The 22,220-nt window shown below is 47.3% G+C and overlaps 1 protein-coding gene across 2 annotated transcripts; it reads right to left on the bottom strand.

Annotated features, from left to right (window-relative positions):
* Window positions 1–1,099: 1,099 nt before the first annotated feature.
* C1QTNF2 (C1q and TNF related 2) lies at window positions 1,100–22,071 on the bottom strand. 2 transcript variants are annotated; one of them, XM_032627547.1, is made up of 4 exons: window positions 22,023–22,071; window positions 21,600–21,697; window positions 5,683–5,935; window positions 1,100–1,892 (listed from the first exon to the last, which is right to left on the bottom strand). In XM_032627547.1, the coding sequence occupies exons 3-4, from the start codon at window positions 5,924–5,926 to the stop codon at window positions 1,279–1,281; spliced, it is 858 nt and encodes a 285-aa protein (XP_032483438.1). In that variant the 5' UTR covers window positions 5,927–5,935; window positions 21,600–21,697; window positions 22,023–22,071; the 3' UTR covers window positions 1,100–1,278. The 2 variants fall into 2 exon arrangements, with proteins under 2 accessions (XP_032483438.1, XP_032483439.1); XM_032627548.1 differs by lacking the exon at window positions 21,600–21,697 and having other exon boundaries at window positions 1,114–1,892; window positions 22,023–22,069.
* Window positions 22,072–22,220: the final 149 nt, after the last annotated feature.

Below are 22,220 nucleotides of genomic sequence, written 5' to 3'. Positions count from 1 at the left end.
TTATTTTAAGTAAACTCCATTTCATTTACGGAGGGGTCCACCCCTTCCAGGACCACCTCAGGCAGTGTTTCCTTTCCTTTCCTTTGCCCCCCAGCCCCACTTTTCCAGCTAGAAGACGGTCAACCCAATCTGCCAGGGACCTGCGGTTCCATCAGAAAGTTCTCTCCAGCAATCAACGTGGGAGGCTTCTCAGCACCAGCCACTCAGGTCCCTGTACGCTGGAAACCCCTGGGGCGGGGGAAGAGATTCATCTGTATGCTACTCACGTCCGCCCAGTGGTTCTCAGGCATGCTGGGGTAACCCAAGTACCTCACTGATTGAGAAGCGGTCCTGCAGGTGATTTGTTACTAATAGTGAAGGGCTTAAGTGTGACACTGACTTGCCTCACGCGTGGAGCAGATTCAAGGTTATCCCTGTATGACTGTCACGCTCACTCCTGCTTTCTTGAGCTGAATGAACTCTTTGCCACGACCTGTGAGGTTCCGTGTAACCTTCCAGCCTCGCACCTCAGGTCCCTATCTCCTTTCTCACTCACCCATCCTTCTGGCCTTCAGCCAGTTCCACAGGTGTGCCAAGCTCTTTCCTCCACACCTGCCGCTCTTTCTGCCAGGACACCCCTCCCCCTTTGCCTTGCTATATCTCCTGTTTTAGGGCCCAGCTTAAAAATTAACTTCTTCTTGGTACTGACTTGGAGGGGACTTCAGAGAGCCTTGAGGAGTTGGGGGGGGCGCGGCTGGAGATATTCTGTTCTTGATCTACATGGAGGTGACAAGGTGTGTACATATGTGAAAATTCATTGAGCTGTCCAGTTAAGATTTGTAGACTTTATGTAAGTAAACCCCAAAAGATGATATCTAAAAAAACAATTTCACCCTTTTCCCTGTCTCCTGTTCTTTCTATTACTCTCAACCATGGCATGTGCATCTCCATCTTGCCACAATAATTATACTATTTGTTGGTTTGTTTGTAAATTTTTTCTCCCATTAGAATGTAAGCCCCACGAGGAGAGAACCACCGTCTGTCTTGTCACAGAGGTACCTTCTGGAGTGTAGCACAGTGCCCGCCACATAGTACATATTAAGAAAATTAGCAAATGGATAGATGGAAGGATGAATTAAAAAGCTTGGATTTAATGGTGGAGGAACAGAGGGGCAGAGGAGGTCGGCCAGAGGTTAGAAGCTCCCAACTTCCAGTTCCCAACAGACAGTTTAGGGGTCTTGCTCTGGAAGCCCAAGCTCAGGAGCTGGTGCCCTCCTCGGTGACCCAGCACTGGCCTGTCTACACCTCATTGGGGTTGTCCTGGTCGGCATAGATGAGGAAGCCCGTGAAGAGGCTGTCGGTCCAGTATGGGTCATAGAAGAGCCCATTCTGCTCTGAGTAGAAGATCTGCAGCCAGACCTCGTCACCCTGCTTGAGAGCCAGGATGGTGGAGCCCGAGGCCACATCGTGGTTGCCCGTGTTGGCGTCGAAGGTCCGGATGCGGTACTGGCCGTTGTGCACCAGGCCGATGGCCAGGTGCTTGTTGGCCAGCGTGATATCGTAGGTGAAGTAGTAGATCCCTGGCACGCCACAGACGAACTTGCCACTGGACGTGTTGTAGTGGCCGCCCTCGTTCATCAGGATCTTGTCGAACTTGATGGGCAGCCGTTCCCTTGGGTAGCTCTTGGTCACTGCCACGGAGAAGGCTGACTTGGCGTGGCCACTGCCGCAGCTGCAGGGGCCCGGGAGTCCGGGCTCCCCCTTCTTGCCCTTGGGCCCCTTCTTGCCCGGTGTGCCATGCTTTCCTGGGGCACCACTGACCCCCTTGGGGCCGCGAGGGCCGGCCCGCCCAATGGCCCCTGCTTTGCCCTTTGGTCCTGGCTTTCCCCGGTTACCTGTCCGGCCAGGTGAACCTGGAAGACAGAGCAGCTGGTGTTACGGAGGGGACCTCAGAGAACTAGGCACAGGCCGTTGGCCTGGGCTTTCCATCCTTAGAGCACAAGCCTTTGGATAAGGGAAAGAACATGAAGGCTGTGGAGTCGCATAGAAATGGGTGCAAATCCTGATGGTACAACCAGGGGCACTTCTCCCTTCTTATCTGGAAAATGCGAATGTGACACATACCTTCCAGAATCATGTGGATCAGGGCAAAAATAACTTGTAACAATTCACGCCCTCCCCTTGTCCTGCCTTCTAAGGAAGAGTCTGATTTGTCTGCCAGGTCAATCCTTCCCCCGGCTCTGCTGGTAATGGGTTGAGACAAGAATTGCAAGAAGCCTCTTGACTTCAAACCATTGACCTTAGTGAACTCCCTGCCCAGTGCCCAAGATCCCTGCCCACGTGGGCAAGGCTTTTTTTTTTTTTTTTTGCGGTACGCGGGCCTCTCACTGCTGTGGCCTCTCCCGTTGCGGAGCACAGGCTCCGGACACGCAGGCCCAGCGGCCATGGCTCACGGGCCCAGCCGCTCCGCATTATGTGGGATCCTCCCGGCCCACGGCACGAACCCGCGTGTCTGCATCGGCAGGCGGACTCTCAACAACTGCGCCACCAGGGAAGCCCCAAGGGCAAGGGTTTTTACAGCAGCATTGCTTACAATAGCAAAACACTAGGAACAACTAAATGCCCAACCAAAGGGAGATAATGAGAAAAATGATGGTCCATCCATTATGTGCAATTCTCTGCAGGAGTTTAAAAAATGAGGCAGATTTGCATGCACTGTTTGAAAACTTCTCTAAACTACACTGTGAAGAGGAACAAGCAGGTGGCAGAAACTTCTTTTTGTTCAGAGGAAACCACAACGCTATTTGTACACCCATTTAAGTGCCTGGCACATAGTAAACACTTGTTAAATACACTTGGTATAGCCTGCAGAACATTTTCACAGTATTACGTTTTCACAGTAATATGTGTCTGCAGAACACCTCTGGGTTTTTAATACCCATACTCTAATAATGTGCATTTCTCTCAATACAACATTTTTTGGTTGATGATTATGTGGAAACATTTATATTTATGTCTCCCAAACTCAATACAACATTTTATACAAACTGTATCTGGGTAACGACTGGAGTCACATCCAAACACAATGGTGGTACGGTTGATACAACTGGCAGACTGGCAGAGCTGTGGGTAGATGCCAGATGTCAGTCAGGGAGCCTGCTGCTGGAGGGGTTGCCAGGTGCTAAGCAGTGTCTTAGCATCACAGCACACAGAGCAAGTGTTCGTTAACCATCCTACAAACTGGGTGATCAGCAGGTAACGTTGCAGATATTTCACATCGTAACAAGGTACTTGGCTCCTTACTTGTACACATACAGGGATTTTTCTGTGCTTTAGAGTTTTGTGTTAACGTGTAATGCATTTAAATTTTTCCTATTTTAAGTAACCGGGAAATAGATTTCCAAATAGCATTTTCTCACTGAACATCTAGTTTCCAGCAACGGATTGCTTATGCTGAGTGCCTGGAAGTGTTTGGTATTATGATACATACATGTAACTATATGAAAGAGGCCGGGGAGCTTATACATTTAACCAATTAATAGTGGTTACCTTTGGAGGATGAAAGGAGGATGACGAGGGGTAAGAATTAAGAAGAAATCTTGCTTTATTTATACTGTTTGAATATATTACAATGAAAATGTATTTGTGTAGTATACGTGTAATTAAAAATAAATAAAAGGAATGGGGAAAAAATAAAACTAAGAAAGGTCAAAAAGCTGTTCTTTGAAAAAATGAAAATAAATGAAAAGTGGGAGAAAGGACCATGAGAAGAGGAGGAATAAAGACGGGGTGATTTTGGATTGGAGTTTTTGGGGAAGACAAATAGATAAGGAAGTTTTATGACGTGTTATGGTGTGTGCTTCCTTTTTGATTTCCTTTTTTGAGAAACTTCTGGAAAAGCTGACTTTTACTTGTCAAGACCTTTCTGGAGGTGGGTTTGTATGTGTATGTCAGGGGGAGGGTGGTTGGAGATTATCCTGTCCTATGACTGGTCCCAGGAAGACCCAGCTTTATCTGGGTTATGTGTGTCAGGACTCTGCATCTCTCAACACTGCCTTCCTTGGTGTGTTGGCTTAATTCTCAGCAGAGACTCAATACATGGCAGAAGAGACAGCCAAAACAGCCCCAAACCTACATCCTCAGAGTTCTTAATCAAGGTGGGGAAAGTCAAGAGCAGAGATATCCTGTTTCTCTTAGGGTTCATAAGGATGATGGATCATGTCATAAAATGTCATGCAAACTCTGGCTGGCTCTGCTTGGAGCACACGCTCAGATCCGAATTGATCACCGTGGTCAGGAAATGGGAACTATGTTGTCCAGTGCCTGACATACTCTGACCCCCCTTAAGTCAAAGCCATTATCATTATTTTTATAGTTATTCTTCTGGAAAGGAGGTGCTTTTGGAGGAATTAATTTGATCTGGTAGGAAAGGGCCTGGATTTGGAGTCTGCTACCAGCCTGTGGTGTGAGCTCAGCATGTCTATTAAGGGGCAACTACCATTTATTGTATGTCTACTCTGAGACAGGTGCTTCACATGTTATTTTATTTCATCTTCACTGCACCCGTGTGAGGTAGGTCCTGTTATAATCCCAATTTTAGAGAAGAGGAAACTGAGGTTTGGAGACGGGCGAGGTAATTTGTCAAAATTGGTATCCAGGTTTGTTACAAAGTTTAAGTTCTTGCAGCTACGACGTGCTGTTCTCAACTTAATCATTCTGATTTTGTGTCCTCATCTGTAACATGGGGATAATAAGAATACCTCATCCATAGGATGGTATTGCTATACCAGCAAATGAGCAGCATACTCAAAAGTGCTTTGTCAATGTTAAAATGCCATACAAATAAAAATTATGATTTCACTAATGCTCTAAATGTACACTTTGGGATGCTGCTGACACTGAAAAGTGCTTGGTTACTGGGGTAAGCGTTCAGAGATATAAGGAATGTCAAGGATGAGAAGGGCTGTAGACAGTATCCAACTTGTCTGCTACCTGCCTGGCACCCCTTCCTTCGGGAAACTGCCCTTCACTACTTCATGTGGTCCTAGGGAGGCTGTCAGTCACAGTGGCCAACTGCTGTCACCACACACTCACACACACCAAGGGGTGGGCACTTGACCCAGTCCTAGCAAATGGTGGTACCTAACCTCCATAGTCAAAGGGATTGGTCCAGGATGCACATGTGATCAAGGAGACTCAGTCATCCTGAGAATTGCTCTGTGGATCAAGCCATGAGGAGGTAGGCTTGAGCCCACCAGTGGGCGTTTCATAACTTCCAACCTTTATGAGAACAAAACCAACACACCGAGAGAAGCAAAGCCTTGACAACAATATTTGAGCTCCTAGACCCAGCTATTCCTGAAGCTCAGCTCTTGGACTTACTAGTTGTATGAGCCAATAAATTCCATTTGGGGCTATAAATTGGGTTTCTGTCACTTGCGACTGAAAGAGTTCTGAATAATATTTCAGGAGACTTGCTTAAAGTCACTCAGCAAATCAACGGTGCAGCTGGGGCAGGAACAGAAGATCTGATGCTCACTGTTCCTTTCCAGAGAATATACTGCTCTGTTTTTTAAAGACACATTAATTTGGTTTACAATGAAATGGAATTCACATTAGTTTTCATAACTTTGCAAACCCCTTTCGTGTCAGATGTTGTCAACCCCAGGTGGGGATAGGAGAGACAGGCACTGGGCTTCTTACCTTCCTCTCCGCTGTCCCCCCGGTCCCCGTCCTGGCCATCCTGGCCATCTTTGCCTGGAAAGCCCATCCTTCCGACCATTCCTGAGGTCCCTGGGGATCCTGGGGGGCCCGGTGGGCCCTGGGGGCCAGGCAGGCTGCAGATGAGTTGAGGGGAGCCCTTCTGGAAGTCCCTGCGGGCGAAGGCACCAAGCAGCGGGTCGGCTGCACATGGAAGGGCACAGGCCAAGAGCACCCAGGGGATCATGGTGGTCACCTATGGGAGGCAAGAGAGCTGTGAGCTAACTGGGGGTCAGTCAGAAAGGCATCAAGAGGAGGAGAGGGCATCTGGGAGAGACACAGTTACATTTCTGATCCTTCCTATCTCCCACATCACATACAAGTAGCTGGACAGTGTCATCACATCTTGAGGACATATTTGGTTGAGCTGAGTCATGGACTCAGAATACCCTTGGGAGGGCTCCTGCGGGGGAGGCACATGTCCTCACACTGTCACGCTCCAGAGTGGCAGGACTGACAGCCAGTGACAGCTGCTGGGGAGGAGCTGTGGATGGAGAGAACCGATCCATGGTTTCATTCAAATATGTGGCATGAATGGAAAGTTACAAGTTATCAATACTTCCAAATGCAGGCGGTGATTTGCAACTAGGCTGCCTCTCCCAGAGGATTTGGGGCAGCACATTGGTGGGTGAGAAGTGAGGTGTCAGCTCTGAGCGAAGGTGCCCCAAGCCTCAGCAGCACCGGTGGGCCGTGGGCACAGCTCCTCTGTGGTGGGCTCCCTGTGCACTAGGCCTGGGCTAAGAGTTTTCCACACGTTACTTAATCTCACGGCATCCTTACCGAATAGATACGGAGAGGAAATGGGGGCTCAGAGAAGTTCACAGCGTGACTAAGTCAGGCAATTAGCAGTTGGCAGGGCTGGGATTTGAACGAGGCTGTGCAAATCCAGAGCTTGTGTGCTTTGCTTCAGGCTACACTGCTTTTTTTTTTTCTTTTTTCCCAGTTAAAAAATAATAAAAATGATACACTCACATTGTTATAAAGTCAAATAATACCATAAAGCTTATAATGAAAAATTGTGTGTGATCTTCCTACCCACCCCTCAACCCTCCCCCGCTCCAAACTCTTTTGGGTATTTCTTCTGGCATTTACTGACATTAAAAGACAATATGCTTACATGGTTTCTTTTTATCAATTTTGGACATTTCCTTTTGAACTCCTGTATGTGACAGATGAGGATTCAGCCCTCTCCCGTCACTCTAGGACCCTGTTTTCTCTCCCCTGTGCAGTTCAGATATAATCTTTGACTGAATCAAAATTCACTCTGAATTACTGTGTCTTGTTTACTGCTAAGCTAAGCACTGAACTATAATTATACTTCCTTTCTTATACACACTTTTCTTACTGGAGATATTAATAATTTTATTTGCTTAGTTCTCTACACCACTATTTTCTACATTATCAAACGTATCAGATAATTTACCTCTTCCATTTATTTTCCTAAAGACATAAGTCCTGAAGCCCTCCATTCTCTTTTTCCAACCTTTGTACATGCTAAGCTGTCATCCCAAGATTTTCCTTTATAACCATCATGGAAATTGTCTTTGCCTCTCTCCTGCGTTGTATCTCCTGCTTTACGAATCCCATGTCTTTCTCTTATTTTATTTTATTTTTTCACTCTCTCATTTTGGTGGCACATTTGGTGTAATAGCTTCCTGGAAAAGACGTGTGGGATGTAATTTTTTGGGGGACAATTTGCAAGCCTCAATATGTCTTAATTTCACACCATGTCCTTAAGGCTGGGGCATGATCACACCAGAGACCAGAGTGTTATGTGCCCAGACATTATCTACCTCCAGCCCCTCACCGGGAAGATGCAGAAGCCAAGGTCCAGAGCAGAAATAAGCCACTTGTTCAAGATCTCTCAACAAACTGGCTCAGTCACTTTGTGACCAACAGCCTCTCTCCCTGGAATGAAACCAGGAGAGAGAACATTCCAGGTATGACTTCTTGCCTCTAGGGTGAGCTCTGAAGTGGTAACTGGCTTTGTGACTTTAAGCAAGCCCCTTTCCCTCTCTGGGCCTCAGTTCCCCCCACTGAAAAATAAGGGGTTGGTTTCTACACTCGAGCATGCATCAGATCCACCTGGAGGGCTTGTCCAAACCCAGACTGCTGGGTCCCACCCCCAGAGTTTGTGATTTGGTAGGTCTGCGTTGCGGCTGGAAGATTTGCATTATTGTGTGGTATGTGAGGGACACTGATGCTGTCGGTTCACGGACGCATTTTGAGGACCACTGGGCTAGATGATTTCTAAGCCCCTTCACCTCTGATGCTGACTGAGACTTTCAGACTCCACTTGGCCCTCTCTTACTAGATATGAAGTCTTGCTGGCTTCTCCGTTCCCGCACAGCCTTCAGCTGCCTCATCACAGCCTTCAGGCATGAGGGGGCTCCCCGCAGCCGTGGCACTGGCAGTAGGGGAGGACCACCGCTCAGGTCTCACCCTTGGAGCTCACAGTTCCCTCCTGGGCCCCCAACCTCCCTTCCCTTCACATGCTGCTTTGCCTGAGGCCTGGGAGCCCGTCCAGACCACTGCGCCACCTCTGGAAACAGGCCGATTCTACCTTTCCTCCTGACCCCTCCAAATCTTTAACCCTGGGAACAGATGAAGGCGAGAGAAGACCAGGCCTCCCCTGCCAGGGAGAGGAGGGGAGACCACAGCACAGCGCTGTGCAGCCACTTGGGGGCCTGGTCTAGTTCCAGCTCCAAGGCTCACCAACCTGGTGACTTTGGATAAGTTACTTTCCTTCTCTGGACCTCAGAGAATAAAGGTCACAGAGGTGTCCCTGGCTAGGTAGAGATGATCTAGTACCAGATACTGCCTTAAATAACATGACATCACATAGTAACAAAGTTACTGTCTTTTCAGTTTCTGTAATCCTGATGAATTGAAGAAAAAAGTTTCCGTTTGGTGATAGTACATTTTTCATGCCTCTATACCCCTTTCTAATATCCCTTTTGCACAGAGAACACTGTCTTCTGTGGCAGTGCACACCCATTATTAAAGAATCTTGAGCAAGGCTCCACAAATAAGCATGGAAACCTTGGAACCCCCCAGACAGGGCCACAGCGCCAGGGACCCTGGGACAGAGCATCTGCTAGGACGCAAGGAAGGCCTGTGGCACAACGTAAAGAAAGGGACTTGACAGGGGCACAGGTTAGGTCTGGATATCTAGCCCTCGGGAGAGGGTGCAAAGAAAGACTTAGTGGGTCAGGGAAGGAGGGTGTTTAAAATCAAAATTCTCACCTGAGCACCGGGACTCACGAGAGGCTATATGCTCAATTGAGAGGTCAGGCCAAGTGAAGAAATGACAAAGGAAGAATCTGAGAGCTCATTCCAGAACTCTGGGCACTCTTGGATTTTACTGAATAAAATGCAACCCGTGTGGTGGGGAAGGGGAGGAGGCGTGGGAATGAATCTGAGCCCTGCCTCTGGAAGCTGGTGGGTGGGAAAGTGGCTGGTTGCTGCCTGAAAGGGGGAAGAGAGAGCTCTCAGTTGCTGACTGCCTTCTCGCCTGCCTTCTCGCCTGCCTTCCCTGGTAGACAGAAGGTGCCAGACATTCCGCAGCCCCAGCCGGCCTGAGCTGGAGGCACCAGGACAGAAAGTGAGGGGCCCAGCAGTGATAACCATGCAGGGTGGATACCCGAAAACCAGAAGCTGAGGGTGAGGCCTGCACTTGCCGGCAAAAGAAAGTGTGGTGGCCCGCTTCACGGCTGTTACAGTCAGAGGGCTCAACCTGGGAACCGCCAAGGAGCCCCGCAGAAGGTCCCCAACAAAAGAGACATCCCTGTCTGCCAGGCCCAGAAGGGCCGAGGAGCTTAGCCCTGTTCCTGCCAAGAAACAAGAATCCCCCTGCTGTCTGTCCCTTTACTTCTCCTTCCCCTCGTTCCTTCAGCCTGGAAAGAGGTGAGCTGAGAAGGGGGGCAGGTGGTCCAGCCAGTCTTACACCCGCACTGGGGGACAGGAAGAAGTCTCACCTTTGGTGCCACCTGGGCTCCACATGGGCTGCATATGTGATAGTGGGAGGTGGGAGGCAAACTCCGTGGAAGTTACATGCATGATGGACTTTGGAAAACTGTCCTAGGCACTCCCCAGGCCCCAGGAATCTCCATCTCCTTCCCTTGTCTATTTGATGAGAATCTTACAAAACTGGTCTTAGTGTTACTTGTGAGCTGGGACACATCTGGGGCCCCAGAAGAGAAACCGACTTCTCAAAGCAGGTTTGAAATAGTTTGGAAAGTTGCAACCTGCGAATATTTGGGACAAGGGAGGGAGGGAGGGCGGAGGAAGTGAGCTGAGAGGCGGGCTCACTGAGTGATCCCGCTTAGTGATGCTGGCCCAGGGTGGGCCCCAGTGGCGGGGCGGAGGCTCTGGAACACGCAGGGAGGAAGGGATTTCTCAGAGCTGGAGCCTGGAGGTTCCTGAAGCAGCTCGAGCCAGGAACTGTTTTGGAAATAAAGGCGGGGAGACTAGGTTCTGGTTCCAAACCTAGAGGGAGGGAGCAGAGTGTCTCCTTGTCTCCGGGGCACCTCTGAAAAAACCAGCTCCAAATAGCCTTGCTCCCAGCCTACTCTCCACACCACAGTGGTGAAAAAACCTGGGGATGAGGGCTTGGAGGGGGGCCAAGGCTGTAAGGCATCCAGACAGGTGAACTCTTGCTGGGGCTTAAAAATAAACTTAGAATGACAAACTTGAAGAGAGCCCCAACGGGCCATTTAAGCCAACCTCATTGGTTACTGACAGGGAAACTGAGGCAGAAGCAAACTGACTTAACTGGACACCTACAAACTTCCAGGCACTGTGCAAAGCTCTTTATTGGAATTATTTTATTTGAAGTTTACAATAAACCCTATGAAGGCAGTAAACTTATAGTCCCGTTTTTCAGAGGAAGAAACAGAGGCTTGGGGACTTCCCTGGTGGTCCAGTGGTATAGAATCTGCCTTCCAATGCAGGGGACATGGGTTCGATCCCTGGTCGGGGAACTAGGTTCCCACATGCCGCGGGGCAGCTAAGCTTGCGCGCCACAACTACTGAGCCCGCGAGTCTCAACCGCGAGCCCACATACCCTGGAGCCCGCGTGCCACGACTAGAGAGAAGCCTGCATGCTGCAAAGAAAGATCTCGCATGCCTCAACGAAGATCCCGTGTGCCACAACTAAGACCCAATGCAGCCAAAATAAATAAATAAAATATTAAAAAAAAAAAAAAAGAAACAGAGGGTCTGAGAAGTGAAATGATTTTACCCCAAATCACACAATTCGAGTACTGGGGAGAACATTCGAACGTGTGTCTGAGGGGCTCTGAAGACTATATGTAATGTACTATGCCTTGTTCCCTTCTCTGCTATTTTTTTTTTTCCTGTTTTATAGAAAAGTAAACTGAAGCTCAGAGAGGTAAATTTGCTCATGTTTAAACAACTTGTTCATGGCAGAAGTTACATTTGAACTTGGGTTTGGCAGACCTTAACGCCCAAATGCTTTCCATTATGTCAGTGTTTTTTGGATTTTTCTTCCTAAATATCTGAAATTACAGAAGAGACCTTGAAGCATAGGCCAAAGCCACACACAGCAACAGAGAAATTTCTTTGATGTCTCATCTTTTATTATATCATATAAAATACATGGTTAAGAAAATGTAAAAGTGATGCTTTTTCTCCTTCAGGGTACTTGAGATTGATGCTTGAGGAAACCTCCTGTCCTTTGAGAGGCCCACACGTGGTTTAGCCAAGGTGATGGGGAGCAGCCTCTGAGCCCTGACATCCCACCATTGGGATGCCCCTTTGGAGTATTAACGGGGTGTGAACCAAAAGACCAGGGTGTACAAAGCACCTCCCCTTCAGCCTCATCACCTCATTCCTTGCTTAGAGCCGTCGAGAGCCTCCAGCCTTGTCTCTTGCTGCCTCCACTGGCACTCTCCAAGCCCAAGCCAGAGAGATCCTTTACAAACATAACTCAGCCACATCACTTCCTGGACGGTCTTGCTCCAGTGGCTGCTGGCTGCAAATAGCAAACCCTTGATGCGGCCCTAAAGGAAATGGCCCCCTGCCTCCATCCTAACCCTGGTTCTTCCCCCTCTTCCTGCACTCCCCCCCATTTCAGGCGAAGCTCCATTTCACCCTTTTGCCTGCAACCCGGGGGCCCACCCTCTTGGCATGCTGGCTCTTTATCTATTGTGTTTCAGTTTAAATGTCACTTCCTCCAAGGCCTTCCTCTCAGACAGCTCTCCCTTTGGAGCCCAGCTCCTTGTCCTGTCTTTCCAGCCCTTACATCTCACCTGTATTCACTGCATTTGTCTGCTTGCCCACTTACTGGGCCTCTCCCGTTAAAATGGAAGCCCCATGGGAGCAGGGACACCAGCTATATCCCCAGGGCTTCCAACTTCTTTGCTCACGGTGGGTATTCAAGAAATATTTGCTTGGTTAATGCGTGTTTGAGACCCAGACTCCGCCCTGAAGAAAATTCACGGTGAAGAGAAAACAAGGCTGTGGCCTAAATCCAAAAGGGCCCTGATACCCCTGGATTCAAAGAAGTTTTCTCCTTTCCCCAGTTTTTCTAACCCAAACCCGATCCAATTCTAATCCCTCCTTCCTTTGACCTCCTGGAGCAGAGGGCCCCTACCCCCATTCCAGGGAGGGGGCTTGCAGAATATTTTGCATACAGCAGGTACTCCATAAATGTCTGTTCAATTGATAAGAAAAAATAAGCATTAGTCCTTCTTCACCTTTAAAAAAACTATCTTAGTTCCTAAATTGTCCTTGCTGGTGTAAGTTGACCAGGGAAGGCTGCCTGGTAGTCTTCCTGCTGAGGGGAAAAAAATGTTACTTGGCTCAACCCCCAAAATGGAATCAGGAGGTGCTAAGCTGGGATGAAGTTCTTTAGTCTGGTTTTAATTTACCCAGTCCCTGGGTTCCTCATCTCTGAGTTAAGTAGCTCATGCTTCGTAAAGACAAGGGTTCTAGGAAAACACTAGATACTGAAAGGGCCCCAGCCTGAGGTCCCCTGTCAGAGGCGGAGCCTTCCTCCTCCTTGCTCTTGCCCTTAGCTCTCAGGACATGAACCCCTGGTTCCCTCCCAAGGGCCCTCTATTCAGACTGTGATGTGAGAAGGGCCAGCAGTGCGGATATGGGTCTCTCAATGCCTCTACCGGAATGTGGAAACTCCAGGGACACTTGTCTGGGCCTTGAGCAACGTGGCTGAGCCTGAGTTCTGCACAATCTCCCTTGGAGACCAGAAGATATAAATTGTGCTCAAATAAATTTGACCTGTTGGTTATGAGGATGGACACACTGACAGGTAGGGATGGTGTTTCACTCAGTGACTAAGAGCTGTGGGAAACACAGCCACTTAGTTTCCTCAACTATATCCAATGGAATAATAGTATACCTACCTCATGGAGTTCATCCAGGAATAATAAGATAATGTATTCAAAGCTTCTAGCCCCGAGTGTGATACAGTAACCCTCTCCCTCAGAAGCCGTCAGATAGCTGCCTGCCCCATGTTTCAAGTCTCAGGGCTAATACTTCCTCAGAGAGGCCCACCCCTGCTTGTTTGCTCAGACCACCCTGGTACTCCTTCCAAAGCACTTGGCCCAAGTTGTGATTATACATTTTTTGTTCCTTGGCTCATTAACTTTCTGTTATCTGTCTTTGCCCTGGAGTGGAAGGTCCAGGAATGCAGAGGCCCTGCCTGTCTTGCTCTCTGTTATGGCCACAGCTTAGCAAAGGGTCTGCCCTGCCCACAGTAAGAGCTCAACTCACAGCTGTTCAATGGCCTTGAATGAAATGGTCACTCGTGTAACAAAAGAGCAAAGGGAGCAAAAGGATGACGAAACCACACTTGGCTACTGAGGGAAACCCAAGGAGAACACTGGTCTTGGATTCAGAACATGTGGGTCCCAGGCCTGGTTTTATAACTCACTGGCCACGTGGAAAAAGTCATTTCCTCCTAGCCAGGCCTCATTTTCTCACCCGTAAGATGGAGATCATAACCCTCACCCCATCTGCCTTACAGAGTTCTCCTGAGAATCAAACTAGATAACCAATGTTGAAAGCAGAACACGATACAAAAGTTAGAGCCTTGTTAAAAATCGTAACTGCCACCAACTGCAGCGGAACTAACAGCGTGCAGTCCTAACCTCCCACTAGGAGCCCCTGGGGTGTTTCAGGTGGAGGACACCTGAGCCTGATGCAGCCGGGCAATTCTCCCTGCGTTTGCAGTTAAAAGGAAAGGGCTGGTGATGGGATTGGGGTGACGCTTGCTCGCAGATGAAGCTCACTGAAAATTCGCTTTGATGGGAGCGAAATTTCCGAAAACACCCCATGCCCTCCCTGAATTCCAAGAAGCAAATTGGAAACAGCTTCTCTGAGAAGCTGACAGAGGCCAATGGGAGGAGAAAGGGTCTGGCTGCCGCTCCCCCCGCAGTGCTCACGGAGCCAGCCCCCTTTCCTGGGATCTGGAGACCGATGCCCATTTGGAAACACTCCAGCACTGAGTCTACATACAGAGGATTAAAAGTCATGGGGCCCACTTGCCAAGAGGCCTCAGAAAATATTTGATCTGCTGTTTTCTCCTCTCCCCACCCCCGTGCCCCTGTTTTTGGCTCAGTCTAGATAAAGAGGTCCAATACCAAAGCAAGACCTAATGACGGAACGGGAGCCAGGATCTCGCGAGGTTTGTCTCAGCGGGAACTCGAACGGCACCGCGGAAGTCAGCGTGGTGGGCCCTGCGTTACCGCCACCAAGGTGTACTTTCTGACAGATACGCCCAAACTCTTACACACCAACACGCGTGGCATGTGATGTGGTGGGCGTGGAGCCCACCCTCTGGGTCCCTGGCTGCTTCACTTGGGACTTAAGTCCTCGAAGTGAGGGCTAGAGTCAGGCTCCCGGGCGGCTGAAGCCAAAGCCGTCAAGCTTTGGACCTGCCCACAGCTGTTTTCCGCCCTGGAGACCAAGGACCGCAGTGAGAGAAGCAGGCAGCTGACGTGTGGGGTGTGAAGACGGGCGAGGAGGCCCGAGGGTGTTCAGAGCCCTGTATCCAGCTTCTCCTGAGGGCCGGCCTCCAAGTGGCCGACCAGAGCGCTGCCCAATAGGAGGAGGATGTGAGACGCATGTGTCATTTTAAGCGGTCTCACTGCCACGTGAAAAAGGTAAAAAGAAGCAGGTGAAATTAATTTTCATATGTTATTTCGCCCGGTATATCTCAAATATCATCATTTCAACATGTAATCAATGTAAAAATTGTTGAGGCATTTTACATTCTTTAAGTGCCACTAAGTCTTCGAAGCCCAGTGTGTATCTCACACTTGCAGCACTGGCCACGTTTCAAGTGCTTGATAGCCACACGGTGGGTATTGTATTAGATGGAAGCAGAGTTGCTGGAGTTGAAATCCCACCAACTAGCTGTGGGACCTTCTACAAGTTACTTATCTTCTCTCCCTCATCCTCATCCTCTCCAAAATGAGGACGATAATAATAGTACCTACCTTAGAAGGTTTTTATGAGGATTTAATTTTCCTAGAGTAAGGCCTGCCATGTGGAAGAGATATAAGAGCATTAGCTATTATTTGTCCTTCTGAAAAGCAAACAAGATGATGGATGTTGAAAGCAAAACATGATACAAAAATTCAGACCTTGTTTAAAATTGTCACCAACAGCAGTTCAGCCAACGGAAAAACACCCTGATCTCCTCCGAGTCCTGTGGCATTTCAGGTGGAGGCCCCTGTAGGCTCCTAATAAATTCTCCATTTTCAGGTAAGATAGTTTGAGTTTTATTTCTGTCTGTTGCTACCAAAGGAGATTCCTAGGGAGGCTTGGCCTTCACTCCTGCCGTTCTGTCCTGAGGGAAGGATGAGGGTGTCTGGCTTGGCCCTGTACCCCTGATCCACTTGGTTTGTTCAGGCTCCACAGTACAGAGATAGGTGAATCAATGGGAGAGTGTTTATCTCATCAAGTGACAGGAGGCCAAATGGGCTATCACGTATGCAGGTACTTGGTACCATGGCTTGGAAAGACTGCCTAATAAATGGTGTGGCTTATTCTTATTGCCTTGGAGGCCAGATACTGGGGATCTGAAGATGAAAAGATGTGGTTGCTGCTTTTAAAGGGCACACCATCTGGTTATACTGAGGGTCCCACCTGACCTACCTATACCAGGAGAGAAAGCAAGCCTTGCTCCTCTTTTCTCTTTGATACAGGCTCCCCTGAGGAGCATCCAGGACCATACAGAAGGTAGGGGAAGGAAATTTGGGGGTTAGATGATTCCTTGGAAAGGTGTAGAAAGGACTGTGCTTGAAGATCCAGGAACTGAGGGGGAGGAACAGAGTCTGAACTCTGAAGGACTGGGGAGAAAAAGCTAAGTTTTTTCTTTTTCTTTTTTTTTTTTTGCGGTACGCGGGCCTCTCACTGTTGTGGCCTCTCCCGTTGCGGAGCACAGGCTCCGGATGTGCAGGCTCAGTGGCCATGGCGCACGGGCCCAGCCACCCCGCAGCATGCGGGATCCTCCCGGACCGGGGCACGAACCCGCGTCCCCTGGATCGGCAGGCGGACTTGCAACCACTGCACCACCAGGGAAGCCCACTAAGTTTTCCTTGACTTCCCTGGGCTTGCTGGTTACCATGGAGTCACTTCCAGTCAGGCTGTGATGGGCATTCAGGGTAACTCTAAAGATCTGACACAATGCTAGCCTTCAAGAGCACAGAGCTGAGCTGGTGGTTAAATAATGGTTAAGAGTCATTTTCTAGCTGTTTGATCTCTGTTAAGTTATTTAATCTCTCAGTTTTCTTGTCTGTGAAATGGGAAAAGCAATTTGTATCGTCTTATTTGAATCATTTGAATTAGAAATAGCATGGTATAAAAAAATTTATTGTTTCACTTTATGTGTGAACGTTTGTCAACAACCTTGCAAGGCTATTCCAATAGGTAAACAGAAATTCTCATGGGTGAACAGAAATACCTGCCATCCTTCAGCTGTATTGAATTACACCAGTTTGAATTATGTGAGGTCTTGAGGAATGTCTCCATGAGTAATTTGATTGCTCATACTTCCATTATAGAGTAACTGTGGATATTAAATAGGACCATTCAGTAACAGCCCACAGTAAGCACTCAGTAGTAGTAGTGTTATTCTGATATAATTGCACTATATGAAAACAATGAGAGATATAATGGGAGAACGAATAATGAGCAGGCCTGGGTCTGCTGCTTCCTCATCTGTAAAATGGTGAGAACAGTGAGCTTGTGAGGAGTTGAACAGTTGTGAGCTTTGGGATAAATGGCACCGAAGGCAGTTGTAACAGCTGAGGTGATTTTACAGTATGGCATGAATGCAAAGGTGCAGGATTTCTACGGGTGTGCCCTACTTTAAACAAGGATGTAAAATTGGAATTTTGTCATTCAGTGATCAGATTTTTGTTAAGATTGTAATGTGCAAGGACCTCTGGCTGAGAACTATGGAAGATGGTCTTGCCACCGAGGAAGTTATAATCTAGACAAGGGGTGACCAGCTGGCTTATCAATGACCTTATGCAAACCATAGACTGCACCATGCTTCTGGTTTTTTTGTTGTTGTTGTTGTTGTTTTTTAACGTTTGAAATTGTTGCCAATGTAAAATTTGGGAGATTTTATGTTAAAATCAAGATTTCAAAATAAAATACCTAGAATAAATCTAACCAAGGACGTAAAAGGCTTGTACTTGGAAAACTGTAAGGCACTGATGAAAGAAAACAGATGGAAAGATATACCATGCTCACGGATGAAAGAATTAATATTGTTAAAATGACCATACTACCCAAGGCAATCTACAGAGTCATTGCAATCTCTATCAAAATACCAATGGCATTTTTCACAGAACTAGAACAAATAATCCTAAAATTTGTGTGTAAACACAAAAGACCCCAAAACAATAGCCAAAACAATCTTGAAAAAGGGGGACAAAGCTGAAGGTATCATGCTCCCTGATTTCAAACAATACTGCAAAGCTGCAGTAATCAAAACAGTATGGTTCCGGCACAAAAAGAGACACTTAGATCAATGGAACAGAATAGAGAGCCCAGAAATAAACCCACAGTTGTATGGTCAATTAATCTATGACAAAGGAGGCAAGAATATACAATGGGTCAAAGACAGCCTCTTCAATAGATGATGTTGGGAAACTGGACCACTTTCTTATACCATGTACAAAAATAAACTCAAAATGGATTAAAGACTTGGAATCATAAAACTCCTAGAAGACAAGATAGGCAGTATGCTCTTTGATATTGGTCTTAGCAATATTTTTTTTTAATATGCCTCCTCAGCCAAGGGCAAAAGTAAAAATAAACAAATGGGACTACATCAAACTAAAAAGTTTCTGCACAGCAAAGGAAACTATCCACAAAATGAAAAGACAACCTACTGAATGGGAGAAGATATTTACAAACAATACATCTGGTAAACAGTTAATGTGCACAATATACGAAGAACTCATACGACTCAACAGCAAAAAGACAACCTGATAAAAATTGGACAGAAGACCTGAATAGACATTTTTCTAAAGATGGCCAACAGACACGTGAAAAGATGCTCAGCATCACTAATCATCAAAGAAATGCAAATCAAAACCACGATATCATCTCACACTTGTCAGAATGGCAGTTATCAAAAAGACAACAAATAAGTGTTGGCCAAAATGTGGAGAAAAGGGAACCCTTGTGCACTGTTGGCGGGAATGTAAATTGGTGCAGCTACTATGGAAAACAGTAAGGAAGTTCCTAAAAAAATTAAAAATAGAAATTCCATATGGTCCAGAAATTGCACTTCTGGGAAAATGCACATCTGAAGAAAACAAGAACACTAATTTGAAAAGGTACATGCACCCTTATGTTCATTGCAGCACTATTTACAATAGCCAAGATATGGAAGCAACCTAAGTGTCCATCTATAGCTGAATGGATAAAGAAGATATATATAATGGAATATCACTCAGCCATAAAAAAGAATGAAATCTTGACATTTGTGACAACATGGATGGACCTAGAATGGACCTAGAGAGTATTATGCCAAGTGAAATAAGTCAGACAGAGAAAGACAAATACCATATGATTTCGCTTACATGTGGAATCTTAAAAACAAAACAAATGGACAAACATAAAACAGAACAGACTCAGAGATACAGAGGACAAACAGATGGTTGCCAGAGGGGAGGTAAGGGAGAAGATGGGTGAAACAGATGGAGAGTGAGAGGTACAAACTTGTAGTTATACAATAAATAAGTCACAGGAATGTAACGTACAGCATAGGGAATACAGTCAATAATATTGTAATAACTTTATATGGTGACAGATGGTAACTAGACTTATTGTGGTGATTATTTTGTAGTGTGTAAAAATATTGAATCTCTGTGTCATACATTTGAAACTAATATCATAACTCAATTATACTTCAAATAAAAAAAAAGATTTCCAGCTTTTCTTGAGAATCTGGAGGATCTGCAGCATTCTGGCAGGGCAACAATTGGCTACCTCTTGGACAAGGTGTTATGGGCTGAATTGTGTTTCCCCAGAATTCATATGTTGACGTCCTAACCCCCAGAAGCCCAGAGTGGGACTGTATTTAGATATGAGATCTTTAAAGAGGTAATTAAGGTCAGACAAAGTCATATGGATGGGCCCTAATCCAATATGACTAGTATCTTAATAAGAAGAGGAGATTAGGACATGACACCCAGACCAAGGGATAGCCATGTGAGGTCACAGTCAGAAGGTGGCCATCTGAAAGCCAAGGAGAGAGCCCTCAGAAGAAACCAAATCTGCCATCCCCTTAATCATGGACTTCTAGCTTCCAGAACTGTGAGAAAATACATTTTTGTTGTTGAAGCCACCCAGTCTTTGTGACTTTGTTATGGCAGCCCTAGCAAAGTAATACACAGGACCTATATTCTTCAGTGTCAAGTCTTCACCACTCCTAAATGTCATGCATCCTGTTCACTTATGTATCATGCATGGCCTTTGTTGGCGTATGATCTAGAGGAAGAGGGTATTCTCCATGTGTTTGTTCTGCGTGTATGTTCTTATTTCAAAGCTCTGATGTTCGTTTTCTCCTTTAATTCTCCCCACAGTTCTAAGAGGCTGATGCTATCATCCCCATTTGGCAGGAGAGAATACAGAACTCAGAAAAGTGAAGTCATTTTTCCCAGGTCAAAGCTGGGATGTAACCCAAGCCTGTTGATTCAGGGCCCAGGGCTCGTGCCCCTCTATCACGGCCCCTCTGCTTGGGCACAGGACCCATGCACATAAAGCCTTAACTAACAGGGCAGCTGCGTGTGTGTGTTATAGAAGTAAGCCAGTTACAGCAATGCACAAATCCAAAGGAAGATTATTTCCTTGAAAAAAGATTTGGCATAGAATTCCCTTCAAAAGTAAACCTAGATTAGAATTTGATTAACAGAAATCTGACTTATGCAGGAGTTCGCCTCATGGAGGTAAAGCCAGCTTGGCAGTCCTCTGACCTGGAGGAAGGAGTGGGGGAAGCTGTGAGTATATAAAGGGTCTGTGTTGCCCCATGGTGAACATTCAGGAGTAGAAAGCACCAGACACTGGGACTGTAGGAAAGAAGGTCCAGTCATCTGTGTCTAATCTGCAGGTGAAGATGAGAGGAGGAATAGCAAGATAGGGAAGAATGGAGGGATTTGCAGAGAAAGAAGTAACTTCTTGGGGGAATTTGCTGAATATTTGATGGAGGCAGAGTAGGTTTGAGATGCCCCAGACTTGTGAAAGAAATCTCAATTCATTTGTGTAATGACACACTGTACACGGGAACAAAGTATACGCACATATGGAAAGATGGCCAGTGTACACTGTTAAGTGAAAAAGCAAGTTGCAGCAGGGAATGTCAAGTACGATTTATCCTTGAGTTTAAACAAGATAGACACAGATAAATAGAGATGTGTATGTATGTTTGTGGGGGAAATTCCTGAAAGGACACACATCTTGTTAAAGGGGTTACCTCCCAGAATTGGGAAGGAGTGTGTGACCTTTTACTTTTCACTTTCCACCTTTTTGTACTGTGTGAATTTTTTAAGGTAAGCATTGTCAGTTTTGTATCATTTAAAACAAAAGGTAACCTGAAGGCTTAAGGATTGGAAGACGGTCAAGGCTGTGTCCCTGCTAGGGGATGGGGAGAAGTAAGACATCTGGGAAGAAAGGAAGCCTGTGCTGCTCTGGATGTATTAGAATGAAGGGCAGTAGTGAGGTTCTGGAAAGTGTGGAAGGTTTGCCGAGCGGCAGTTGAAAGTGAGCATACTGGATGTGATTACCAGATAACGGAATGAATCAGAGAAAAGCTGTGCAGATGGGAGGGCAGAAATGGAGGAGCAGAGAGGACTTGGAACACTAACTGAGCATCAGCCTTGGATTGGCACATATAGGACACTGTCGTTGCTATTGCTGCTGGTTCAGTGGGGTCTCTGGGAGATGGCCAGTCTAAGGAGGTGACCCTTGAAGGGTTCCACGCAGGAGAGTTTTGCAGTCAAAGGGTAGAGGACCATTGCACTGAGGTTGTGCAAAGGATTCAGGCTTTAGGCGAGAGGCCTGGGCTGGGAGGCTGCAGGGAGCCAGTGCAACCGTTTAGTTGAGAGGAACAGCCCTGGAATAGGGCAGTGGCAGTGGCAGTGGGGATGGAGAAATAAAAACAAAGTAAATAAGACAAGGCTTGGAGACAAGTAGTGGGGAGGGAGAGTGAAGAGAGTTGTGAAGAAATGGGTGCACATCTCAGCTTGCCTGTCTGTGTGATATACTTGATTAAAGAAATGTTGTCAAGAGTCAATTAGATAATGCACTTGATAAGTAACTATGATTGTTAGCTCCGGTATTGGGCTCAGACTTACCAGGCTTCAAATCCCTTTACCACCAACTACTAGCTGTGCAACCTGAGCAAGTCATTAACGTCTCTGAGCCCGGTGCCCCTTCTGCAGGTGGTGATAACCTGTTGTCATGGAAACGAAAGAGCTTAAGTGGAGGGCTGGCAGGGCCTGGCACAAAATAGGTGCAGGACAAATGGTCGAGCTATTACTATCAATGATAAAACCTCTGAGCACAGAGCCTGGCACACGGTAAGCGCTCAATAAATGTCAATTCATGTTGTAATTCATAAGGCTGCCCGGCCTGCAAAGAGGGGGTGTTGGCAGTACCCTCCCTCCCACCTCCTCCTACCCGCGCCAGCACCGCGTATCCCCCCTCCCCTCCCGCACTTTCCATCCCTGCCGGAGGGTGGCGGGGGTGCGGACTGGGCAGACCGCGCAGACACTTACCCTCAGCGCCGCCGGCCACGTCCAGACGGGTCTGCAGCCACGAAGCTCTGGGCCGTCCCGCCTTCCGTAGCTGCAGCTCAGCCGGCTCCCGCCCCGGGCATACTTTTCCCATCCCGTCATGGGCGGGAGAGCTCTCCGCCGGGTCACGTGGGCCGGCCCGCAGCGAGGCGCGCTCTCTTGGGCATCGGTTGGGAAAAA

This window comes from Phocoena sinus, chromosome 3 (genome assembly GCF_008692025.1).
Source record: "Phocoena sinus isolate mPhoSin1 chromosome 3, mPhoSin1.pri, whole genome shotgun sequence".
In the NCBI taxonomy this organism is placed as follows: Eukaryota; Metazoa; Chordata; class Mammalia; order Artiodactyla; family Phocoenidae; genus Phocoena; species Phocoena sinus.
The sequence above is the reverse complement of the archived record's forward strand: the minus strand, read 5'-3'. Positions and strand labels throughout refer to the sequence as shown.

What these genes read in the sequence shown, in the direction of transcription:
- C1QTNF2 (XM_032627547.1), bottom strand. Translation starts at nt 5,926, where the DNA reads ATGATCCCCTGGGTGCTCTTGGCCTGTGCCCTTCCATGTGCAGCCGAC. An exon ending in GGGGGACAGCGGAGAGGAAG is followed by an intron (nt 1,893 to 5,682) that starts GTAAGAAGCCCA and finishes TCTGTCTTCCAG; the next exon opens with GTTCACCTGGCCGGACAGGT.